This window comes from Polypterus senegalus, chromosome 4 (assembly GCF_016835505.1).
Source record: "Polypterus senegalus isolate Bchr_013 chromosome 4, ASM1683550v1, whole genome shotgun sequence".
In the NCBI taxonomy this organism is placed as follows: Eukaryota; Metazoa; Chordata; class Cladistia; order Polypteriformes; family Polypteridae; genus Polypterus; species Polypterus senegalus.
This window is the reverse complement of record NC_053157.1, coordinates 186,071,596-186,094,477: the sequence shown is the minus strand read 5'-3', so window position 1 is coordinate 186,094,477 and position 22,882 is coordinate 186,071,596. Positions and strand designations below refer to the sequence as shown.

The following is a 22,882-nucleotide window of genomic DNA, read 5'->3' as shown; positions in this document are numbered from 1 at the left end:
ACCATGCTATTAAAAGTATTACTTCATTTTTAAATTGCATTTTTTCAAAACAATAAAGGTCCAATTATTTCATGCACATTCTGTCATATCTTCAAGATACTGTCCATGGACACTAATGTAGGTCTTATAATATTAATTAGTCAAATTCCTTGTATATCAGGCCAATAAATCTAATTCTGATTAACAGGAATTTTCTGTGTCACTAAAATAAAACATTCTGTAGCTGAGATGACGTATCTTTATCATTGCCGTTACATCCCATGGATGTAGCTGTTCAAGTTGGTGGACAGGTTTTGGTCTTAATGGGGCCAGGTTTGGATAACAGATGAATGTTGCATCTTTTCACCCAAATCCATGTCTTCACAGAGCATTCTTTTAAACCTTTGCACTCTCAGTGGGGCCACTGTCATGAAGAGAGGGGGTAGACATCTTTCCTCACTCCTGTTCATAGACTTAAGCAGAGTGCCACAGCAAATCTGAGTATTATTGATATGTTATATGGGTCTTCGGAGGCACTATATGTTCAACATCATAAGCAATTATAGATACTACCTTTCTTGCAATGGTTTGGACTTTATGTTTTTTTTGTAAATGCAAAATCACCATGCTTTCATTGTTTTGATTACTGTTTGGACTGTGAACCATTGTCCTGTATCTAGTGTTCTCTCTTTCAATAACCATTAAAACACTTCTTAAATTTCTCATTGTTCAATTTCATTAGCTCAGGCCTCTCCTTGGAACATTTGAAGCAGTGATACTAGGAGTTTTTTTAGGAGTCTGCGCCCTCAATACCCAAATGGTAAAGAGATTGTTCATATTCAGCTGTTCCAGAAGAGCAATAGATCAATCTGGCCCATATCTAATAACTTAGAGTCTGTCTCATTCACCATGATTCTTTGATTTCTCCATTACAAGTTAGTCCATGGCAGTTAACGTTTTGTACAGTCTTCTGTATTGAAGGCCAGGCCAGACCTTTGGTCAACTTCAAAATGCACATTGCCATGAAAGACTTCTGCAGCCCAACTTTTGACTTGTTTGTATAAAGAGGAATTGTCCTATTACACACTGGCTTTGAAAAAATGTACTGTATCTCCAAAGCCATATTGTTCTGTAGTGTTAAAAATTTAGATAGTGCTAAACTTTATTTTTCTTTTTTTAACATGTATGTTGAATTAGTTCTGAAATAATAAAGATACAGTTTAAGCTACAAATGCTATACACATGTAATTTACATATTTTCGTACAGTAGAGCTACTGTTTGTCCAGTTACATAATCCGCCGTGAAAAGTACCTCTCTGAAAACATTTTGATCCCTCATTTATAGACATGCTGATTTCTTGATGCCTCTTGACACTTGTTAAGTACTACTATGATTCTATATATTCTAAAGTAAGAATTTTTTGTTTTTCAAAGAGTCAATGGTTAAATATTTGTCAGTGGTGCTAATATGAGTTAATGTTTGTAGATGTAAAATAGATATTTTTCATGGTACCTGTCTAATTCTGTTGTTTACATATACTCCTAATTCTTATATTTAAATGTAGGTTTAAACATTAATGAGAATGAAAACAATGAAGCAGTGGTTGCTACCATACGAGACTTGCATAGATTAATTACGACTAAGCTTTTGCCTTCAGTTCAGTCTTGGATTCAGGTATGCAATATTTCTTTAGATTGTGTGTCACAGTCTTTGTTACATTTTCTCTGTATGTTGTTAAAAAACATTTTGCTATCGATCAGTGTTTCCTCTAAGGACAGAGTTGGCATGATCAAAACTTGTTCGTTGTAAGCAAACATTTTCTGTTATATTACTCTGTGAAAAATAGTAATTATTATACATTATAAATATCTATTCATATGTAATAATATGTATGTATTACAGAGCACATTTAAATATTTATTAGTGTCTTGTTTATTTAAACAATTCAAGCATACACAATCTATTAATTCATTAATTCCCTCATGAAACAGGACAGATAAGCTGTATGTTGCTCATTACCAGAAATTTAAAAAAAAAAAAAAAAACGCACAGCCATCTAAACATTGTATCTTTTTTTAAATGTGTTCACGTATAATGTGATTAGCACTAACTACAATTAACAGATCTTACTAAATCAATATTTTTCTGACGCTATAATTTCAGCAAAGCTCCAGATATGTTGTCCATCGTGGTTCAAAATAGCTAATAATTTTACTTTGTGAATTCAACAGAGATTTTAATTCTGCATTGGGTTATTGCTTTAAAAATGCTATGTTTATCTGTAGCTTAAATTTCATAGTCGCATACCCTCTACAATGAACAGCTAACAACAGGACATCAATCAGTGCCATTTGTATATAACTTGAATTAAAATCTTCTGTCATTGAGTACATTTACATGCACACACAAAACTGGGATAAGTTAAATACCCATTTTACTCATAAATGTGAGTACCCTTATGGAGTTATCCATTGGCAAAATGCTCCTACATTAAATTGCAAAAAAGAGTTAAATTTCATCTTTGGTTACTATAAACTCTAAACCAAGCATGGAGCTAATGGGTCTGCTATGCTGTACCTGAGAAAGTACCATACTAGGAGCAGATCAAAACCGGACTACGTAGCACGGTACTAAAAGGAGATGATCCTCTGGTATAAGTGCTGTGTGGGTAAACAGCAGAACAAGATCATTCCCAGGTTTAACTAATCTGCAAGTATTCTTGTTTTTTGCCTTGTGTTTCTCTTTATTTTCAGTTTGCTCAGCTGGCTGTCTGATTGTCGGTTAATGGCGGCACAGTGGCAACTAATGTCTTACCCTCTTTCAATTAATGATGTACCACTGCTTATTCCTCTTGATTTAAAGGAACAGAACACAGAGAAAAAGTTGAACTTTATGTAAACTTGTAAAAACTTCACATAAAAAATAATTGCAATCATTAAGCTGTTGTTATTGTAAACATTATTCACTTCGAGCACATGAAAAGATCCTGGAATCCATATACAGAAAGTAGTGAGAGATGCACATTAATAAAATAATATTAACAACTTGGTGCATAACCACGTTATTTAAAGCACGTGTAAACACAATCAATGAAAGCTACTGAGACCCACCTCAAGCCTTTTTGGGATCCATTTTAAACTACATGATATTGTAAAGTACTGTTAAAAAGCAGTCGGTTAACTTGGAGGACACCCATAAAATATATAAGCCACAATAATTTATTGTGATAGTCTTTTGAATAGATGTTTAACATAGGAAACTGAACACCACCCTTGATATTGAGATATTGTCAAACCACTGTTTTGCATCAAAAATCTCCACTTTATCACTCCTCTCAGAGATCTCTACGTACAGATATGTCAGTAATAATTGTGCTGAAAACAACAGCTACTATGTTTTATTTTCTTTTTCTCTTATTAGCCATCATGAAATGATGAATTTGCAGATGTTCTGTATAGAAATGATGTGAAGTACCACAGCTGTCAGCATGCTGCTGTTGGTGTTTATGGTGGTACATGTGAGCACATCTCTCTGACCAATTTCACATTTATGATGGTTAGCTGTACACACTTATTGTATTTGGAATGCTTGTAAAATTAATTTGAACAGTCAAACAAAAAATTAGATCTGAACCACAAATTGGAGTTGTTTTATAAGTGCATTTTGAACAGATCCATTAAATCTTACAGTCGTTACATAAAAATGGAAATATTAAAGTGTATTTTACTGGATTTGGTTACCTTATTATGAAAAACTTAAATAATTTTTTTTTTTTTTTTACACTATAGCTTTACTGTTGAAAGTAATCGTTCAATTACTAATTCACATAGTGCAAGTTTTCAAAGTGTTTTTTCACCTTCTCTCAGATATTTACTAAAGCTGGAATAAATGATGACCGAATGAAACGTGCTATTGATTTCAAAAAAGCATTAGAAATCGCCATTAAGAAACATGAAGATCTACATATTAATTATAAACGGAGAGAGAGAAAAGTGGTGAGCATTCTTAATTCCTTATTTTATTTTTAGTGCCCTCTTGAGCTTTAATTTATTGATAGTTTTGTGTAGTTATGCTTTGTAATTTTATATTCTCGAATGAGCTTTTTACAGGTAATGACATTTCATTTATACTGTGTGTTAGTGACAATAGCTGCTTGATTTACTAATTAAGCTCCTTGAAAAGACTTGTGGATATATGTCATGTAATTCACAAGTGTAGCTTAGTTTTCTTTACTGTTTGACTTGTGTTAATTATTCTTTGCATGACAGTTGATAAAAACTGTAAACAGCTTTATGCAAATATGTTTATACATGCAAGTTACATTATTATATTTATATATACCTTTCACATAATGTGTATTAAAGCTTTGTTAAATTTAATACAGTTTTATAAGATCAAGTATGTCTTAATTTGTAGGCCTATTTTTATTTATTAAACAAACTAAAGAAAGAGCAGTTACACATCTGTAATAGGTTGTCTTAAGAGTAAATAAGTGCCTTTTAAATGTGTTTTATTTCGATTACAAGGATTGTCCTTCTAATATGTATACAGCCCAAGAAGCCAACAAAAAATCAAATGTAATTTCAGAATAATGCCTCAAGAGGGAAGCATTTTCAGTAGTTTGTGGTTAATGAATAACTTTATCTATTTTCCTATAATGCAGGCACCTCTTATGAGTTTGTAAATAACACATTTTTTGGTTGAATCTTGTATTACTTTATTTAATAAATCAATAATAAAACAAATATACGCCATTTGTGGACATGGAAAATACAAATATGTTCATATTTCCAGAAGAAATGCTTCCTTTTATCTGGATGACCTAATAGTACTGCAGGTTAGGTGAACTGGAGTCAAACCGGCCCTTATGTGGGTGGGTGTGTGTGTGTTCATCCTGTGATAGACTTGCACTCTGTCCAGGTGGTGTTCTTGCCTTACACCTAATGATTGAAGGCAGAAGCTCCAGTTGTCTAAAAACCCTGCCCTGGATAAGTGGGTTACGTAAATAGATGGATAGTTCTAATGGTAGTAATTTTAATGGTTTTATATTTAAAGGCAATACATTGAATGGATTTGGTTCCTCAAAGAATTTATTTGTTAAGTGACTTTGCATTTTGTGCTCTTGCTTGCATTTATTTTATGGCATAGCTGAAAGTGCTGTTTGTATAAGTACAACATGTGATGAACAGTGTTAATTCCATTGGTGTTTTCCACTTTGGACTTGTTGTTATAAGGATAAAATTTCATTGGCTGAAAACCATGAATTACAAAAATTAATGTTAAGGAGTATGTTTCTTCATCCTTGTTTTTTTATACTAAATGATATTTAAGATACAGCTAGTTTTCACTGAATGAGTTTGCACAGTAAGTAAATCTGAGTACTTTTTTAAAATAGCGTTATACAAGAAACAACTCTGTGTGATGTGCTACAATCCAGTTTACTGTAAAAACAAGTATAACATGTCTACATGTCAGCTGACATGTTGTACTTATCCACTGTATTAGTGTAAGGATTGCAGATTTTTACATTTGATCATGAATATAAATTTCTGTTTCAAAAAACATTCTAGATGAATGTATAGGATTTACTGTAATTAGAGTATTTTAATTCATAACACAGAACAAAAAACAGAAAATTGTACAGTGACCAATTTATGCCAGAGCTTATTCTTTTTTTATTCATTAGCTATCGGAGAATGTGCCAAAGAAGTAATATATTTAAATATAACATTTTAGAGAGCTGCAGCTCAGTGTACTATGTTTGGTGTCTCATCTGGACATTAAACTTGGAGAATTTTCCATTCTGTTCTTCTTCAGTAACTCCTGGCCTTCGTGCCATGTTGATCAACATACCTTTTTCATATTTTACAAAAACTTAGTATATATTTTAATGAAATTGGTGCTTAAATCAGAACATCCAAGGTTGGTGTTGTCAGGGTAGGAATTTATCACAAAAGGAGAACACTGCAGTAGTTGAAAAGACTGATTCACATTCTAAACTTTCTTCTTAAATGTTATAAATATGTCTTGCCATATGACTACAGTTATCAAAATATTTTCGTAATCTTAATGTTTTAAAAGAAAATAAACCTTTAAAGAACATAATAAAGTATCATTGTTTATCATGATGCCAGGGAATTTGTGACATGTTAATAATAATTTTTTACTTTTCTCACTACTCAAAGCGTTCTCCACACAGGGAAGACCTAGAACATGAACCCATGATCTCCTTACTGTGAGATAGCAGTGCTACCACTGTGCCACCTGAGTTGCATGTTGATTGAAAATAAAAGTACGAATTTCATTATACTCAGTAATCTGTGACAATACTAGTATTTTTTTTTTAGCTGAATCACTTCTTTTTAGTAAAAAAGTGTCTCAGAAAACTTGAACAACAAACAGAGTAGTTGTTAATTAGTTGTCATTCATTAAGAATTGCAGCAGTAAAGAAGTTTAGTTCTGGCAGGTTTTTGAAATGTTTTTAACCACAAGTGTTACCATAGCCAAATGTAAAAATATTTAAAATTTTTAATGTGAATTACTATGTATGCTAAGTGCTCATTAGGAATGCTGGGGATTGTATGTTTTTCTAATCTAATTAAGTGCTGATGATCTAATCACTAGGCTGTTTGTAGTGTTGATCAGCGAAATTTGCTGAAACTTTTTTCACACTGAATATACTGTATTTGTCAGTGATCTTGTTTTCTGAATATTTTCTTGGAAATTCACACTTTGGCTGGCTTAAGTAAACATTTTTCCTCCAGTGCCAAAGTTATGCATGACATCACAGAGCTTTGGGCATGCATGGTGTTGCCACTCTATCAGTACTCCAACCTTCCACGTTAAAAACCAGAAACTTAGGAGTTTTTTCATTTGAGGAGTACATTTTCTGAACATAATGAGAATATTACAAGTACTGGTGCCAGATTTACAACAGTGATCCCTGTGCAATGGCCATGCCAGCTACACTCTCAAAATAAGCCTTAAAGGACATAATGTAAAGAGGAAGAAAACACATGCAACCCTATGTGAAATAATAACAATAATGAAAGTTGCAAGGTGTTTCTACCTTCTTCATGTAAGAAAAAAGTACAAAGCATCTTCTTCTTCTTCTGCTTTTGGCTACTCCTGTTACGGGTTGCCACAGCGGATCATCTTCTTCTATATCTTTTTGTCCTCTGCATCTTGTTCTGTTACACCCATCACCTGCATGTCCTCTCACACCACATCCTTAAACCTTCTCTTAGGCCTTCCTCTCTTTCTCTTGCCTGGCATGGCAGCTCTATCCTTAGCATCCTTCTCCCAATATACTCAGCATCTCTCCTCTGCGCATGTCCAAACCAACGCAATCTCGCCTCTCTGACTTTGTCTCCCAACCGTCCAACTTGAGCTGACCCTCTAATGTACTCATTTCTAATCCTATCCATCCTTGTCACACCCAATGCAAATCTTAGCATCTTCAGGGCCGGGGTTATACTTCATGCGACACATGCTGCAACAGACCATTCTGCTACGCAAGCGTTGTACTGTTTATACTTTCGAGTGTACTTTATGTAAATCTGGAGGAATCCACCAGGTGGCAGTGTGAGATATCATGGTGAAAACTGGTTCGGCTTTGCTTTGTTGTGAATTGTCAGGACACCCATTAAATTCCGATGACACCAGTGTACCGGAGCACACTGAGGAAACTCAGCAGGGAAACATGTAAACTCCAAGCAGGGAATGTCAGCGATGTGACTCCCTACAAGACAGCAGCGCCAACGCTTTGCCACCGTGTCACCCCATTTGTGTAATTATTACCAGTATTCATTATTTAAACGAAATTACTGATTTATCTGTAACATATAACATACATACATTAATGCATTTCATCATGAAAGTGATATCAAGTATAAATCTAAGGATTCTAAATGTGCAGAGAGTTGGAACATCATACATTTAATGTGCTCGATGTGGCAATCTATAGCTGGCGATCCGCTGCTGTCAGGACCGGATGGAAGCCCTAGAAAAAAAGACGGCACAGAAGATGGTATGTGAGACTTTTAAAATGTATCGTGTCATTATGGTCGGGAATATGCAACACTTGAATATTAAAGCACCACGAATACATCTGTATGTCGGCATTTTGCTTCACCACATCGAACCATTCATCAAACATCGAAGCGCGCACACCAATCTCGTAGGATCAGCAAAGCAGCTTTTATTTTTTTAATTTTTTTAAATTTATTTTATTAATTTTATTACAAGCAAAGCAGCTTTGAACGATGAGAACGCGTGGCAGCCATGATCTGTGTGCATACGTGTTCTGAGCTTGAAGTATAAACGATTCCTAACTCTGCTACCTCCAGCTCTGTCTCCTGCTTTCTGGTCAGTGCCCCCGTCTCCAGCCCATATAAAATAGCTAGTCTCGCTACCATCCTGTAGACCTTCCTTTCACTCTTGCTGATATTCGTCTGTCACAAATCACTCCTGACAATCTTGTCCACCCATTTCACCCTGCCTGCACTCTCATTTTCACCCATCTTTCACAATTCCCATTACTCTGTACTGTTGATCCCAAGTATTTAAACTCCTCTACCTTTGCCAACTCTACTCCTTGCATCCTCACCATTCCACTAACCTCCCTCACATTTACACACATGTATTCTGTCTTGTTCCTACTGATCTTCATTCCTCTCCTCTCTAGAGCATATCTCCACCTCTCCAGAGTCTCCTCAACCTGCTCTCTACTATCGCTATAGATCACAATGTCATCAGCAAACCTCATAGTCCAAGGGGACTTCTGTCTAATCTCATCTGTCAATCTGTCCATCACCATTGCAAATCAGAAAGGGCTCAGAGCCGATCCCTGATGTAATCCCACCTCCACATTGAATGGATCTGTCACTCCTACCGCAGACTTCACCACTGTAGCACTTCCCTCGTACATATCCTGTACAACTTTTATGCCACTCCCCGACTTCTTCATACAATAGCACTCCTCTCGAGGCACCTTGTCATATGCTTTCTCCAGGTCCACAAAGACGCAATGCAACTCATTCTGGCCTTCTCTATACCTCTCCATCAACACCCTCAAAGCAAACATTGTATCTGTGGAGCTCTTTCTTGGCATGAAACCATACTGCTACTCACAAATTATCACCTCCCTTCTTAATCTAGCTTCCACTACTCTTTGTCATAACTTCATGCTGTGGCTCATTAATTTTATCCCCATGTAGTTACTACAGTCCTTATTCTTAAATATTGGCACCAGTACACTTCTCCACTCCTCAGGCATCCTCTCACTTTCCAAGATTCCATTAAACAATCTGGTTAAAAACTCCACTGCCAGCTCACCTAAACACCTCCATGCTTCCACTGGTATGTCATCTGGTCCAGCGGCTTTTCCATTCTTCATCCTCTTCATAGCTTTCCTTACTTCCTCGTTGCTAATCTGTTTTACTTCCCGATTCACTATCTCCACATCATCCAATCTCATCTCTCTCTCGTTCTCTTCATTCATGAGCCTCTCAAAGAACTCTTTCCATCTTCGCAAAACACTCTCTTCACTTGTGAGTACGTTTCCATCTTTATCCTTTATTACCCTAACCTGCTGCACATCTTTCCCAGCTTGGTCCCTCTGTCTGACCAATCGGTACAGATCCCTTTCTCCCTCCTTAGTGTCCAACCTCTCATACAACTCAACATACGCCTTTTCTTTAGCCTTCGCCTCCTCTCTCTTCACCTTACGCCTTATCTCCTTGTACTCTTGTCTACTTTCTGCATCTCTATGACTATCCCACTTCCTCTTTACCATGCTCTTCCTATGTATACACTCCTGTACTTCCCCATTCCACCACCAGGTTTCCTTTTCCTCCTTCCTCTGCCCAGATGTCACGCCAAGCACCTTTCTTGCTGTCACCCTTACTACATCTGCTGTAGTTTCCCAGCTGTCTGGTAATTCTTCACTACCACCCACTGCCTGTCTCACCTTCTCCCTAAACTCAACCTTAGTCTTCCTTTTTCAACTTCCACCATTTTTGATCCTTGGCTCTACCCTCACTCTCTTCGTGTTCATGATCTCCAATGTCATCCTACAGACCACCATTCTATGCTGCTTAACTACACTTTCCCCTGCCACCACTTTTCAGTCTTCAATCTCCTTCAGATTGACTGTTCTGCATAGGATGTAATCTACCTGTGTGCATCTTCCTCCACTCTTGTACGTAACCCTATGTTCCTCCCACTTCTTTAAATTTGTATTCACTACAGCCATGTACATCCCTTTGGCAAAATCCACTATCCTTGACACCATACCTACCCATCACCTCTGTCTCCTCTGTTCCCTTCACCAACATGTCCATTGAAATCTGCTCCAATCACTACTTTCTGTCCCTTGGGTACACTGTTCATCACGTCCTCCAACTCACTCCAAAAATCTTCTTTCTCGCCCATTGAACACCCAACTTGCGGTGCATATGTACTAACAACATTCATCATCACGCCTCCAATTTCCAGCTTCATAATCATTACTCTGTCTGACACTTTTTTCACCTCCAAAACACTCTTGACATACTTTCCTTCAGAATAACTCCTACTCCATTTCTCCTCCAATCCACACCATGATAGGGCAATTTGAATCCACCTCTGATCCACCTGGCCTTACTCCCCTTCCATTTAGTCTCTTACACGCACAATATATCAACCTTCCTTCTCTCTATGATATCTGCTAAATCTCTCCCCTTACCAGTCATACTGCCAACATTCAAAGTTCCTACGCTCAGTTCCACTCTCTTTACCTTCCTCCTCTTCTCCTGCCTCCGGACACGTCTCCCCCCTCTTCTTCTCCTTCTTATTCAGCCAACAGTAGCCCAATTTCTGTTTGCACCCTGTTGGCTAACACTACTGGTGGCAGTCATTGTTAACCCGGGCCTTAACCGATCCGGTATGGAAATTTGTATTGCTGTCCGTATATTGATTTGGCAAAATTTTACACTGGATGCCCTTCCTGATGTAACCCTTCCCATTTATCCGGGCTTGGGACCGACACGAAGAAACAACAAAAAAGACATTTGAGCTACACTTAATGCCAGGACTTTAAACAACAGAGTGAACATCTGTTTCATTATACATCTAATGAGTTCCTCAAGTCTGGAACTCTGTGAGTGTAATAATATATATTGCTCATTTGTGTCCATTTGATGTATTTTGTTTGTGGTTATCATTCAGTTTATGCATTTTGTTTTTTCAGGCACGGTGGCACATAGTTTAGCACTGCTGCCTCATAGCTGTGATCACATTTTTGGCCACAATAATCCATAATTTTTTGACAGAGAAACACTTACACTTTAGTAATTTTGAAATTTTTACTCGAATACGGTTTGTTGGAGAATTAAAAAATGCATATAATTTAAAGCTGCATCTTTGAACTTTTTTTTTCAAAGGTTGAAATTAAACAACCCATTTTATTTAAAGTTGAACAGTAATTTTGATTAATGATTTCTAGATTTATCTACATAGCTCTAGAACAAGCATATTTTACTATGCACATTTACATTTTAGCACATAGTAATATTATATGACCCATGTTAATCAACTGTTTTTGAACTGTAGTAGCATTTAAGTTTTGCAGCATGTTTTTTAATAATGTGAGCATTACCTTAGGTAGTTTATTTTAAACACCAACACTAAATCACTGTGAAAGAATAAATGACATTTTCACTTACCTTTTTTCTTGTCTTGTTCAATGTAAAACTTACTGTGAAATTTTAATGTCCTTAAAGTTTTGTGAAATTCCAGACTGCTTTCATATACTGCATTTTCCCTTAACTAAATCAATGATGGGAAAGGGAAGAAGACGTGTGGTGGATACATTCTTGTTAATCATCATTTAATTAATAAATGAATTAGTTGTTTAATCAATTAAATATGTGTTTTGCTTTGGGCAGTGACAATAATTAAAGGGAAAATTGCATTAGGCTCCCACTTGGAGCTCCCTGGCCATTAGACCTGTACCAAGGTAACACACTTATGTTAAGGAATAAAATGATACAATTTATTAATACACAGAAGGATTGTAGAAATATACCGTAACCATTTGTATATCAACATAAAATTGTAACTCAAGACAGACAAACCTATAATGGAATAGGTTGTTCTCAGTTTCTTAGGGGTTTCCTGGTATTTGTTCATTTTACTTTTTTGTTTAGAGTTTTTCTCGTTTAGATTTAGCATGATGTCACAGTGAACTCACACTTAGCCTAACAATTCATATCTCTCTTACCTGTAGCTGCATATTTGACCATTTTGTTTCCAAATTAGTTAAAAGCTAAATACAGCTATTCATAAATTTGTTACACAAACAATAATTAGCTACTCTGAGTTATAACTTACCATGGCACAGGTAAAGCAGCGTTATGGTACAAAGCCTTTAAGGATAATGTCCAATGCTGTTTGCAGTTTTATGTCATGGCTTCAGGTTCAAGTGAAGAACTTTGCTTGTAGTGGAATGCAGTTGTTGTCTTTGCCATATGGTTACTTGTCCATTTTAGTAGTGAGGCTGTCTGTCTAGGGTTGCTTACTGTGTTGGGCTTGCTGCGATTTTCTTCAACCCATACAGAAAAACATGATTTGTTCTGCCACAAGAGTAATGGTTCTTTTTGGTCCTAAACATTTGCATTTCACCCGGAATGGAAGAATGCATGTCAGAACTAGTAAATCCTTCCTATGGTGTTCAAAAGGAGTCCAGAGTGTGTCTCTTCAATAACATTATAGAGAGTGCTTTCAGACCAAAGATCCAGAGTGAAGTTGAGCTTCTTGTCTCCTAAGAGAATGTGTCAGTTTCCTAGCTCCAAGACGATGGATACGTATTTTACCTCCAAAGATAGTTTGCTTAAGTTTCCCAGCCTTCTCCAGAAAATTAAGAAATACATCTACCTAGTTTTTAAAGAAAGTGGTAGTCTGTGCTAAATGTAACAGAGTCCATGTCTAATTAGTTCAGCTTGTAGTTACAAGCTTTAAGACAAATGTCATTTTTGTCCTCAGAATCTTTGAAAACATGTCAGCTCATCTTTAACAGGTCTTATTATCTGATGAAACTCCCAAAAACAACCTGACCATATGTTGGTAAAGGTGCAAAATATTTTGACTCTTCAAAGGATTGTCCTCATAAATTCCTAACAAAATGGGGAAATACTGACTTTTTCCTGCCTAAGCTGCTTTAGGGCTTGGCATTAAAATATAGACTGAAGACTTAAAAAAAAATTTTTTTATTTATTTTTTTTTTTTTTTATAACTTCCTTACAATTAAATTCTAATTCTTCTTCTGTTTTTTTCTGCTTTTACTTTCTATATCTCTCTTATTTGTTAATTTCACAATTGCATTGAATATAATTAAGTACTGTATAAAATTAAAAGACATCATCACCTAGGAGAATACTGTTGAGAGCTTTAACTAATTTTATGATTACTTGGCTCTTCTGATTTAAGGTCAACCAAGAGAATGATTTCAGATTTTACATGAAATATCTACTTAAATCTCACACAGTGAGTGAAATCCTGTTAGGTGTGCAGAGCAAAACGAGTAAAGCATTGTGTCACCCCTTCATTTTTTATTATTTGTGTTTTTCCGTTCTAATCGGAAGAAATTTTAGTATCAAAATGCAATTTTATTTTTTCTGTCACACCCTTGATAAAGTAAACAAAGTGATTGAATGTTTTTAAAACTGTAATTATGATAAAAGACTTCCAATTGTATCTTTATCAGAAGGCAAAGCCTTTTGCATTTGAAATTCAACCTGACATTGATAAATCCATACAGTTAGCAGTGGAGTGCTTTATCACTGTCAGACAGCTCCATTTCCTTAACTGAATTGCCTGTTTTGCTCAGTTAAAAATGATTTTCAGTGTCATATTAATATGTTTTATAACTACAGTATACATTATTTCTTATAGCAAGTGGCTGACATAAGAAGTCAAGTTGAGAAAACAGATAAATTTCACTTTCCGTGCAATTTACTTAGTTCTTATTGTTTGTGAAGTAGTTAAGTAATGAGATATCTATTAATCTCATTAATACACTATATATTTTTATAGTGTTGTACCACACTGTCTGAATGGCTTTTAGAACATGTCTATAGACTGAAATAAACTGTCTCTTCCATTAATGTACAACTTCATGATACTACAGTACGCTTGTTAATTTGTCATTTCATAGTCTATGTTGTATATTACAGTATGCTTCCTCACTCATTTTTAAGCAATTTATGTACGTTTATAAATAATATACATTCACTTTGTACTGAGCTTTAGGATAACTGAATTATTCTGTTAGCTCTAGACATACATAACATCCTATTTTTTGAAAACATCAACCCTTCACCAGGGGTTTTTCTTTGAATGCTTTTCCAAACCTGCTGCTCGTTTGATGGATTATATTAAAAGTAGCAGTAAGCATAATTATTACAATGTGATATTTAGTACAGTACTTGTAGTTGGTTTGTTTCAGTAAAACTGTACTGGCTAGAGAGCTGAACAGGATTTTTTTTTGTCTCTTTTTTTATTTTTCATTTATATTTATATATACCTTTCCTGCACCTTTATAGTTTCACTCCTGCTCCTGTGTCCACTGTGTGGTGCTTGACTTATTGAAGTGTCAGTTCTTTTTAATATTAATCTAAGCTATAAATGATAGGTGGTTTCCTTTAAAATCAATAACAAGAGGAAATGACTGCCAATTGCCCTCTTTTCCCTTTTATCATTTTGACAGATTCAAAATTACTAAATTTTAAAGTCTTTTCAACATGCTCTTTTTACCTGTCTTAGATACTGGGAAGTTTCCCTATTGTCTGCATCCTAGCTTGCTGCTGGGTCGAAGCACACTGCTTAAAAGAGTACAGTGTAGCATAAAAGATATGATTCAGATCACCTGTTACTTTTATGCAACAACTATTAAGGAAAAAAATGACTCCAATTATTTTAATTCCTTGTGGTATTCCTTGACCTTCTGCATACAACACTGAACTGGAGTCCCATACCACAGAGTACGAAGTGAGGTTCCACTGACATTATCAGGCATCAATATTTTCTTTTTCCTCAATAAAAGCACCATGTCATCAAAGGTAGCCTCAGCCTCTTTGAGATAGCAATTTCATTGTCTTGCTGGATTACAGTGTTTATTTTAGAGCAATGGTTCCCAACTTTTATGGCTTTAGGGACTCGGTTTTACCGTTTTAATTTCCTTGACGACCCACAAACAGCATTTATAAATGGGGATTTTACCCCTACTTTGTGAATCAACCATGATTGGAAAAGTTGGGAGAAGGGAGATCCATTGGTGAAAATGAGTTTGCGTTTTTGAAAAAGCCAGCACATATCGTCATTAAGTTTGCAATATCAATCAATGAACAGTGTACAGAGCTTTTTGAAAATTATAAAAAGAAGAAAAAAAGCAAGCAGCAAATTTAATCATTGGAGCTAAGCCACAATTGAACAGAATTATGTGTGTTTTTTTTTTTCTATGGATAATGGAGAATTCTTGTTTTTCAAAGTTTTTGAGTGAGTAAAAGCAATTAGTAACTTAAATTTTTTTTTCGTTGATAGACATTTGCTCAAATCTACTATATATTGAGGAATTACTAATTTTAGGCTTTTATACTAATGTACTGTCTAGATTTTTATCAGTTTTTAGCTTTGAATGAATACCGAATACTGTTTTAATGCAGAGTTTTTCAGAAATCCTCTTTCATACCAACATCAAAAGGGATTTTTAAATGGTAAGCAGCACAATAGAACTAATAATATGGTCCAAGTGCAAAGATATTGACTGGGGGAAATGCATTACACTGTGTTAGGCAGAAAAACTCAACATGCATATGCTCACACTCATTCAGTATATGTGATGAAGAAACATATAATGAACTGGGACTTTTGAACACCCTTCCCCACTTTTTCATCACTTTGCAATTAGAGATTCTATGATTTACCTCTAAGAAGTGTTTTTTATTTCTTTCTCTCCTCTCAAAGTACTGCTTGTTACATTTATTCAAAAGCTGTGGTTAACACAAGTGTTTTAAACAAAAGTAATAATTATGTCACGCTTTACAAGTACACTGTACACAAAAGGGTACACCGAATATAAGTATTAATGGGTAGTGAATAAAATACATCAAATGATTTTGTTTATGTCTCTATTGACAGCATGCAAAATTGAACACATTTTGAAGCATCATTTCCAAGACATAATAAATATGTTAAATGTGAAAAAAAATTAAAGTGCATTTTAATAGAATGCTTTCTAGTGTAAGATGGGAACATACTGTACAGTAACAGTACATTCCAATTGTAACATTAATCTGTAGATGTAGCAGTTCTACTCTAAGCTCCTTCTTTATTGATAAGCCATCCCCTCTGTTAATGAAAATGTACCCAGAAAATGTGCACAAGGGCCTTATTTTAACCATTTCTACTCATAATAAAATTCTTTTGATCATTTCCCATAGCTCCCTATACAATAATGGATCAATATTGACTTTTAGTTAAAAACTTCATCCCTGGACTTGATTTTCACTTTTTGCAACAATATTATCAAAGCTGGTGTCACTGTGCTGATTTGTTGGGTCAATCTCATGATTAACTCTACTCTAACTCGTGCAAAAGAACCTGAGATACTTAAACTCCTTTACCTTGGGGAGGTTTTTCCTCCTCAGAATCTGGACTAAGAGTATCTCAAATTACTCTTCCTACCTCTTGACAATAACTTTGATTGAGATCCATGTTTTTCCATCCTAGCTGAATGCAACCTAAGTAGGGTTCAACCTTTACTTCTTTGACAGATTTTTTTGGCAGAGCCTTTTTTAAAGCTACCATAAATTCCTTCTCCTTGGCCTTGTTAAACACCTCCCATACATGAGGTTTCGCTTCAGCTATCTTGACTTTTCTTTAATGATCTTAGGGCTGGAACCATGCTTGGCACTGATTATTTTTTGGCCTCAGTATTTTGCAGCTCTTACCACTATTGAGGTCTTGGGCAGGTCCTTCCAATTGCATTGTACATAAATTCTCCCTATAAACACGAGTAGCTCCCTCCAGCCACTACCAGTTTACCCTTTATCTCTTGCTTTGGTTTCCAATGTCTATCCATCTCACGTACCACCAGTCTGAGCAAGTTCATCAATCAGTTTACATTTATATTTATTTACTCAGCAGATGCTACAACATAGAGCAGTGGTCATCTTAAATGAGTAAACATCTGTCTGGGGACTATTTGGGGAAACAGTTGAGAAAGTGTTACTCACCAAGTATAAATTCAATGCCTCCCTTTACCAGTGTGACCTCAAGTCAAGTGATATGAGTACAAAGTTGATCAATTGACCTTTTTAACAAAATGATAAGCTGTACTTCCAAGCAAACTTCTGATAGAAAATGATGTTTGATGAAAACCATTCATAACTAACACAAAAATTAAGCAATTCACCATTTAGAATCAGATCATCTAAGCTTTTTTTGTCCAGTTATACATCTTCTCAAGGTAGCTACATCATTTTTAGTGAGCTCTGAATTTGCCCAATATGAGTTGATGGTACCCTTTTGAGAACAGAATTCATGTTCTGTCAAATGTTTGATATAAGTTAGCTAGAACATAGTTAAATTAAATCCTTGGTACCCTTGTTTGTTAGAACCCATCCTTTTAGATCAGTCTTCCGTGGGTAAATCCACCAGAAAAACAAGACGTCCAGCAACATAGCTTTAAGGATAAGTAATGCACAAGTGTCTCTCTATCCTACCAGGTCGCAATTCCAAGAAGGCATTTTTTTTTTGTTTTAGTAACAATTCATTTAAAAACTAAGATCATCAAATGTTTCTTACCATTTACTCTGTGTATAGATTTTGTCTGTGTGTTAAGAGTCAATTTTGTTATTGAAAAGCATTAAACCAGTTAGCAAAATTAAGTCTGTATCTGCTAGAAATTCCTCAGGAGACTTAAAAGTGTTTTAACAATGCGTAATTCCAGAAATATTCAGGACAAATTATGCAATTATATGCCCAAAGTAAGTAATTATGTCTGTATTACATTTTTAAACTTCTCAGTCCTCCTCCACTTGTGCTAAATATTTAATTCTATTATTCACCCATGCCTGCCGCAGAGCCACCTGAGTTATTGACTTGCTGTAATAATTTGCAAGACCTTCCTGTAAGAGAGAGTATTAGCATATAAATAGCAGATGCGGTGAAGAGCATCACAGCTGAGTACGTTTAATTTTTAGTTTATAAGACAGAATGGGTTTTTAAATGCATAGCCATCAAACTTGCCAAAAGACAAATGAAGTTTAGAGTTTGCTTGTCCAAGGAAGCCCTATAAGATCATTTTTTATAAAGGAATGAGAGAGTTATTTAGGAAATGTGCAGGGGGGACTGATTATTTAGGTAGTAAGTAATTGAGATTGCTTACTGAGTTAATTAGACCTTGCAAAATATATTAGATTGCTCTTGGAACATTTCTCCCCTTTTAAAGCTTTCACCTAATTATCTCTAGCTAAACCTTGAAAGGCAAAAGGAAGGATGTTGCTGAACCATTTTAACTCTCCTCATTAGCAAATTTTACCTTCTAAGAACAGTTTTTTTGTAAAGAGAAATGTTCTTATACTGTTGCTAATTTACATTATTTTGAATCCCTCTGTCATTTAATTTGAATTATCTCTGTTTTTCCCATCAGTTTGCTTGTAAGGTGAAATGACAGATAATGGAGTAAGCCACCTTTAAGGCTTCCTGTTTTAGATTTCTATTTGCTTTCTGTAGATTACTGTTGAGTCTGGATATATCCATAGCTAACTATGAAGGGATTGTTGCATAACCATTAATCTGCTTAAAATACAAGACAATTAACAGTTATTTCTTTCTGAGAAATATTTGGGGTTTTACGTTTGCATAGACATGAGCATGAATTTAGATTTTGGACTTCTTATGTTTAAGTCATAGCAAATCCATTTATGATTAATCACATCTCTAAGGGGTGCCAGCAGAGGGCTCCCAGTATCTGTTAAGTGTTGCTGTTTTACCTGTCAGATTATGGTGCAGTTTGGTAGTATAATAGTGGCACTGTCTTTTATATTTGGCAGACATCATATTATCATAGTAGAATTAAATAGCAGTAGGGTTTGCTTAGGGTTTTATTGTTAACTGGACTGCACTTTTGTTGATTCTCCATTAAACAAACCTACCCTGTGTTTATATAATTTCAATAATAATATTTAACCCAAAAATACGTAATAGTTTAAAAATATTTTTTCCTTGATAATCTTGTTCTTAGCCAATACTTGCCTATATGAAGTACCTGATTTTGCTTTGTAAGCTTATAATTAGCACATATCTTAAAAATATTTTAGTGTTTAAGTGTTAATTGTAATTAAATGTTAATGTTAAATTAATGTTAAATGTATTACTATAATAGTGTATGCCCTGAAATAGTTTGTTTAAATTCTTAAATAATATTAATTCCAGAATCTATTAAACGTTTTGATCATATAATCTTTGTTTTCTCTTTCTCTGGGTATGTATTAGCAATGTAAATTAAAAAAAATATTTAAATGTTTAGCGGATTTGAAGATCAAAACAGTTTAGGGAAATGGCAAAAACTGTTTAGCACCTAAACTGTCCCCCATCAATCCTAATGTAGTTACAGAGAAAAGGCAGTTGGCCTTGCTCTCTTTCTTATGGGTGGGGGTTGATTTGAACTTAGTTTTGTCAAGTTTGACTTGCTTTTAAAAAATTCAATAAAATGTTAAAAAAATAGTATTAAATATAGTTTGCTTGGCATATTGCAGGTTTATCCTATAAATTGAAACTGAATCAAATCAAATATTGTACAGATGGCCCTCTGTGTTTGTGTGTTCCAGTTCCAGAGATTCAACCTACCACGAACTGAAAATATTTGGGTAAAGAAATTCCATTAAGTTCCAAAAAGCAAAACTTCAATTTGCCGTATGCCAAGCACTATGGGGAATTCATGCAAATAAAGTAATGTGTAGATATACAGTCATATGAAAAAGTTTGGGAACCCCTCTTAATTCTTTGGATTTTTGTTTAGCATTGACTGAGCTTTCAAAGTAGCAACGTCGTTTAATATATGACATGCCTTATGGAAACAGTAGTATTTCAGCAGTGACATTAAGTTTATTGGATTAGCAGAAAATATGCAATATGCATCATAACAAAATTAGACAGGTGCATGAATTTGGGCACCCTAACAGAGATGTTACATCAATACTTAGTTGAGCCTCCTTTTGCCTCCTATAGCCTTTGATGTTGTCTGGATTCTGGATGGAGGTATTTTTGACCATTCTTCCATAAAAAAAATCTCTCCATTTCAGTTAGATTTGATGGCTGCCGAGCATGGACAGCCTGCTTCAAATCATCCTATAGATTTTCTATGATATTCAAGTCAGGGGACTGTGACGGCCATTCCAAAACATTGTATTTCTCCCTCTGCATGAATTCCTTTGAAGATTTCGTACTGTGTTTTGTGTCATTGTCTTGTTGGAATATCCAACCCCTGCGTAACTTCAACTTTGTGACTAATGCTTGAACATGACCCTGAAGAATTTGTTGATACTGAGTTGAATTCATCCGACCCTCAACTTTAACAAGGGCCCCAGTCCCTGAACTAGCCACACAGTCCCAAAACACCAAATTTGACAGTAGCTAGCAGGTGTTTTTCTTGGAATGCGGTGGTGTTCTTCTGCCATGCAAAGTGCTTTTTGTTACAACCAAATAACTCAGTTTTTTGTCTCACCAGTCCAAAGCACTTTGTTCCAAAATGAATCTGGCTTGTCTAATTGAGCATTTGCATACAACAAGTGACTCTGTTTGTGGTGTGAGTGCAGAAAGAGCTTCTTTCTCATCACCCTGCCATACAGATGTTCTCTGTGCAAATTGCGCTGAATTGTAGAACGATGTACAGATACACCACCTGCAGCAAGATGTTCTTGCAGGTCTTTGAAGGTGATCTTTGGGTTGTCTGTAACCATTCTCACAATCCTGCACATATGCCTCTCCTGTATTTTGCTTGGCCTGCCAGACCAGGGTTTAACAGCAACTGTGCCTGTGGCCTTCCATTTTCTGATTACATTCCTTACAGTTGAAACTGACAGTTTAAACCACTGAGATAGCTTTTTGTAGCCTTCCCCTAAACCATCATACTGAACAATCTTTGTTTTCAGATCTTTTGAGAGTTGCTTTGAGGATTCCATGCTGTCACTCTTCAGAGGAGAGTCAAAGGGAAGAACAACTTGCAATTGACTACCTTAAATACCTTTTCTCATGAATGGACACACCTGTCTATGAAGTTCAAGGCATAATGAGCTAATCCAACCAATTTGGTGTTGCAAGTAATCAGTATTGAGCGAGCAGTTATATGCATTCAAATCAGCAAAATTATAAGGGTACCCACATTTTTGCACAGCCAGTTTTTCACATTTGATTTAATTTCATACAACTTAATATTGCTTCACTAAAATCTTTGTTCGGAAAACACCCCACTACTCCGATGTTCCTGGGACATACCACTGTTATCTTTTTTGTTGAAAGTAGAGTAAATTATTATGCAGGCTGAGACTTTTTCATGTGACTATGTAGCTGCACAGAGACACAGAAAGAGAGAGAGAGATCAGCTTATGTCACCAGGGAAGCGCACCACTCACAGTGGTCAGAGACTGACTTCTTGTAGCTCACCAACAGAAGTTTATCACAGTGCAAATTTTCAAACTGAAATGCTTTGTGGTGCGAGTCCATATCAATTCAATTTGCCAACAAGAATGGGATTTGCACTGTGGATAGGTGGAGTGTAGGGAAGCAGTGCAGAAATAGCGGGAGCTGACACAGAGAGAAAAAAAGCGGATGTCATCAGGGAAGTGCACCACTCATAGTTGTCAAAGATGGACTCTGTAGAGTTGACGGATTAAGTTCTCAGTTTAGCTCATGTTGTGAAGTGCTCTTCCTGAGCTAATTTCACAAATGCTCATTATCTGTCTCCAGCACTTCTTATTTGAGTATTATTAGCCTTGTGCCTCGTTCATTCACTAATTGTGTTGTGGACCCTTGGCTCCTAAATCAATTTAGTGGTCAAAGCAACAAAGTGCTATCTCTCAACAGGAAAATAAAAATCTTAGACCTTTGAAAAGTTGCACATTGCTCGCCAAAGTCATTATTTCCAAAACAATACAGTATAACAGATATTTATATGGCATTTACTTTGTATTAGATATTTTAAGTAATCTAGACGTGGGTCAAGTATGTGGAATGATTTGCATAAGTATATGTTAATACTATGTCATTTTATATAAAGGGACTTGAGCATCTAGTGATTTTGGTATCTGCGGGGTATAGACTGTAATAAAGCGACCTTAAACAGGCTGTGGGACCCCTCCTCATTTTGTGTGCTCCATGACACACATAATTAGAAGTTATTAATATACTATACCTTTAGTAAGTGTACCCACACTAATACCTTTTATTACAGGCATGGAATCAAGCAGTGAAATTATAGTCAGGCAGTGACTATAAAGTTGAGAGAAAGCATACTTTGGTAAGACTGAGTTACTACAGTATGTAGTATCAGCATACTAACAAAAGAAGTGTCAGAACATTATCAGATTCAGGAGAAAATATCTTGATTACAAAAAACAATTCAGTGATACAAAGTGGATTCAGAAATGCTCAGACATTTTTACTTCCTGCCCACTGTGACAAACATCCTGGGTCCTTACCCAGCAGGATGCCTTTGAAGTTGAAGTTCCGGGGGATTGAGCGTGCATGGGGCACACGATTCCCCAAATTGCTAGATGGTAGCAACCCCCTTGGGTTGCTTTGGTGCACCATGGGACATGGCGTTTTGCAACTCAGTTTTGCTAGACTCCATGGGTGGTTTCC

At 35.7% G+C, this 22,882-nt stretch overlaps 1 protein-coding gene across 2 annotated transcripts in view; it reads left to right on the top strand.

Moving 5' to 3' along the window:
• uvssa (UV-stimulated scaffold protein A) overlaps positions 1 to 22,882 on the top strand; it is a 125,225-nt gene that overhangs the window by 11,897 nt on the left and 90,446 nt on the right. For both annotated transcript variants that reach the window (XM_039751772.1, XM_039751773.1), the window contains 2 exons: positions 1,545 to 1,654; positions 3,847 to 3,975. In XM_039751772.1, coding sequence (XP_039607706.1) covers positions 1,545 to 1,654; positions 3,847 to 3,975 — 239 coding nt within the window. The remainder of the gene's footprint in view (positions 1 to 1,544; positions 1,655 to 3,846; positions 3,976 to 22,882) is intronic.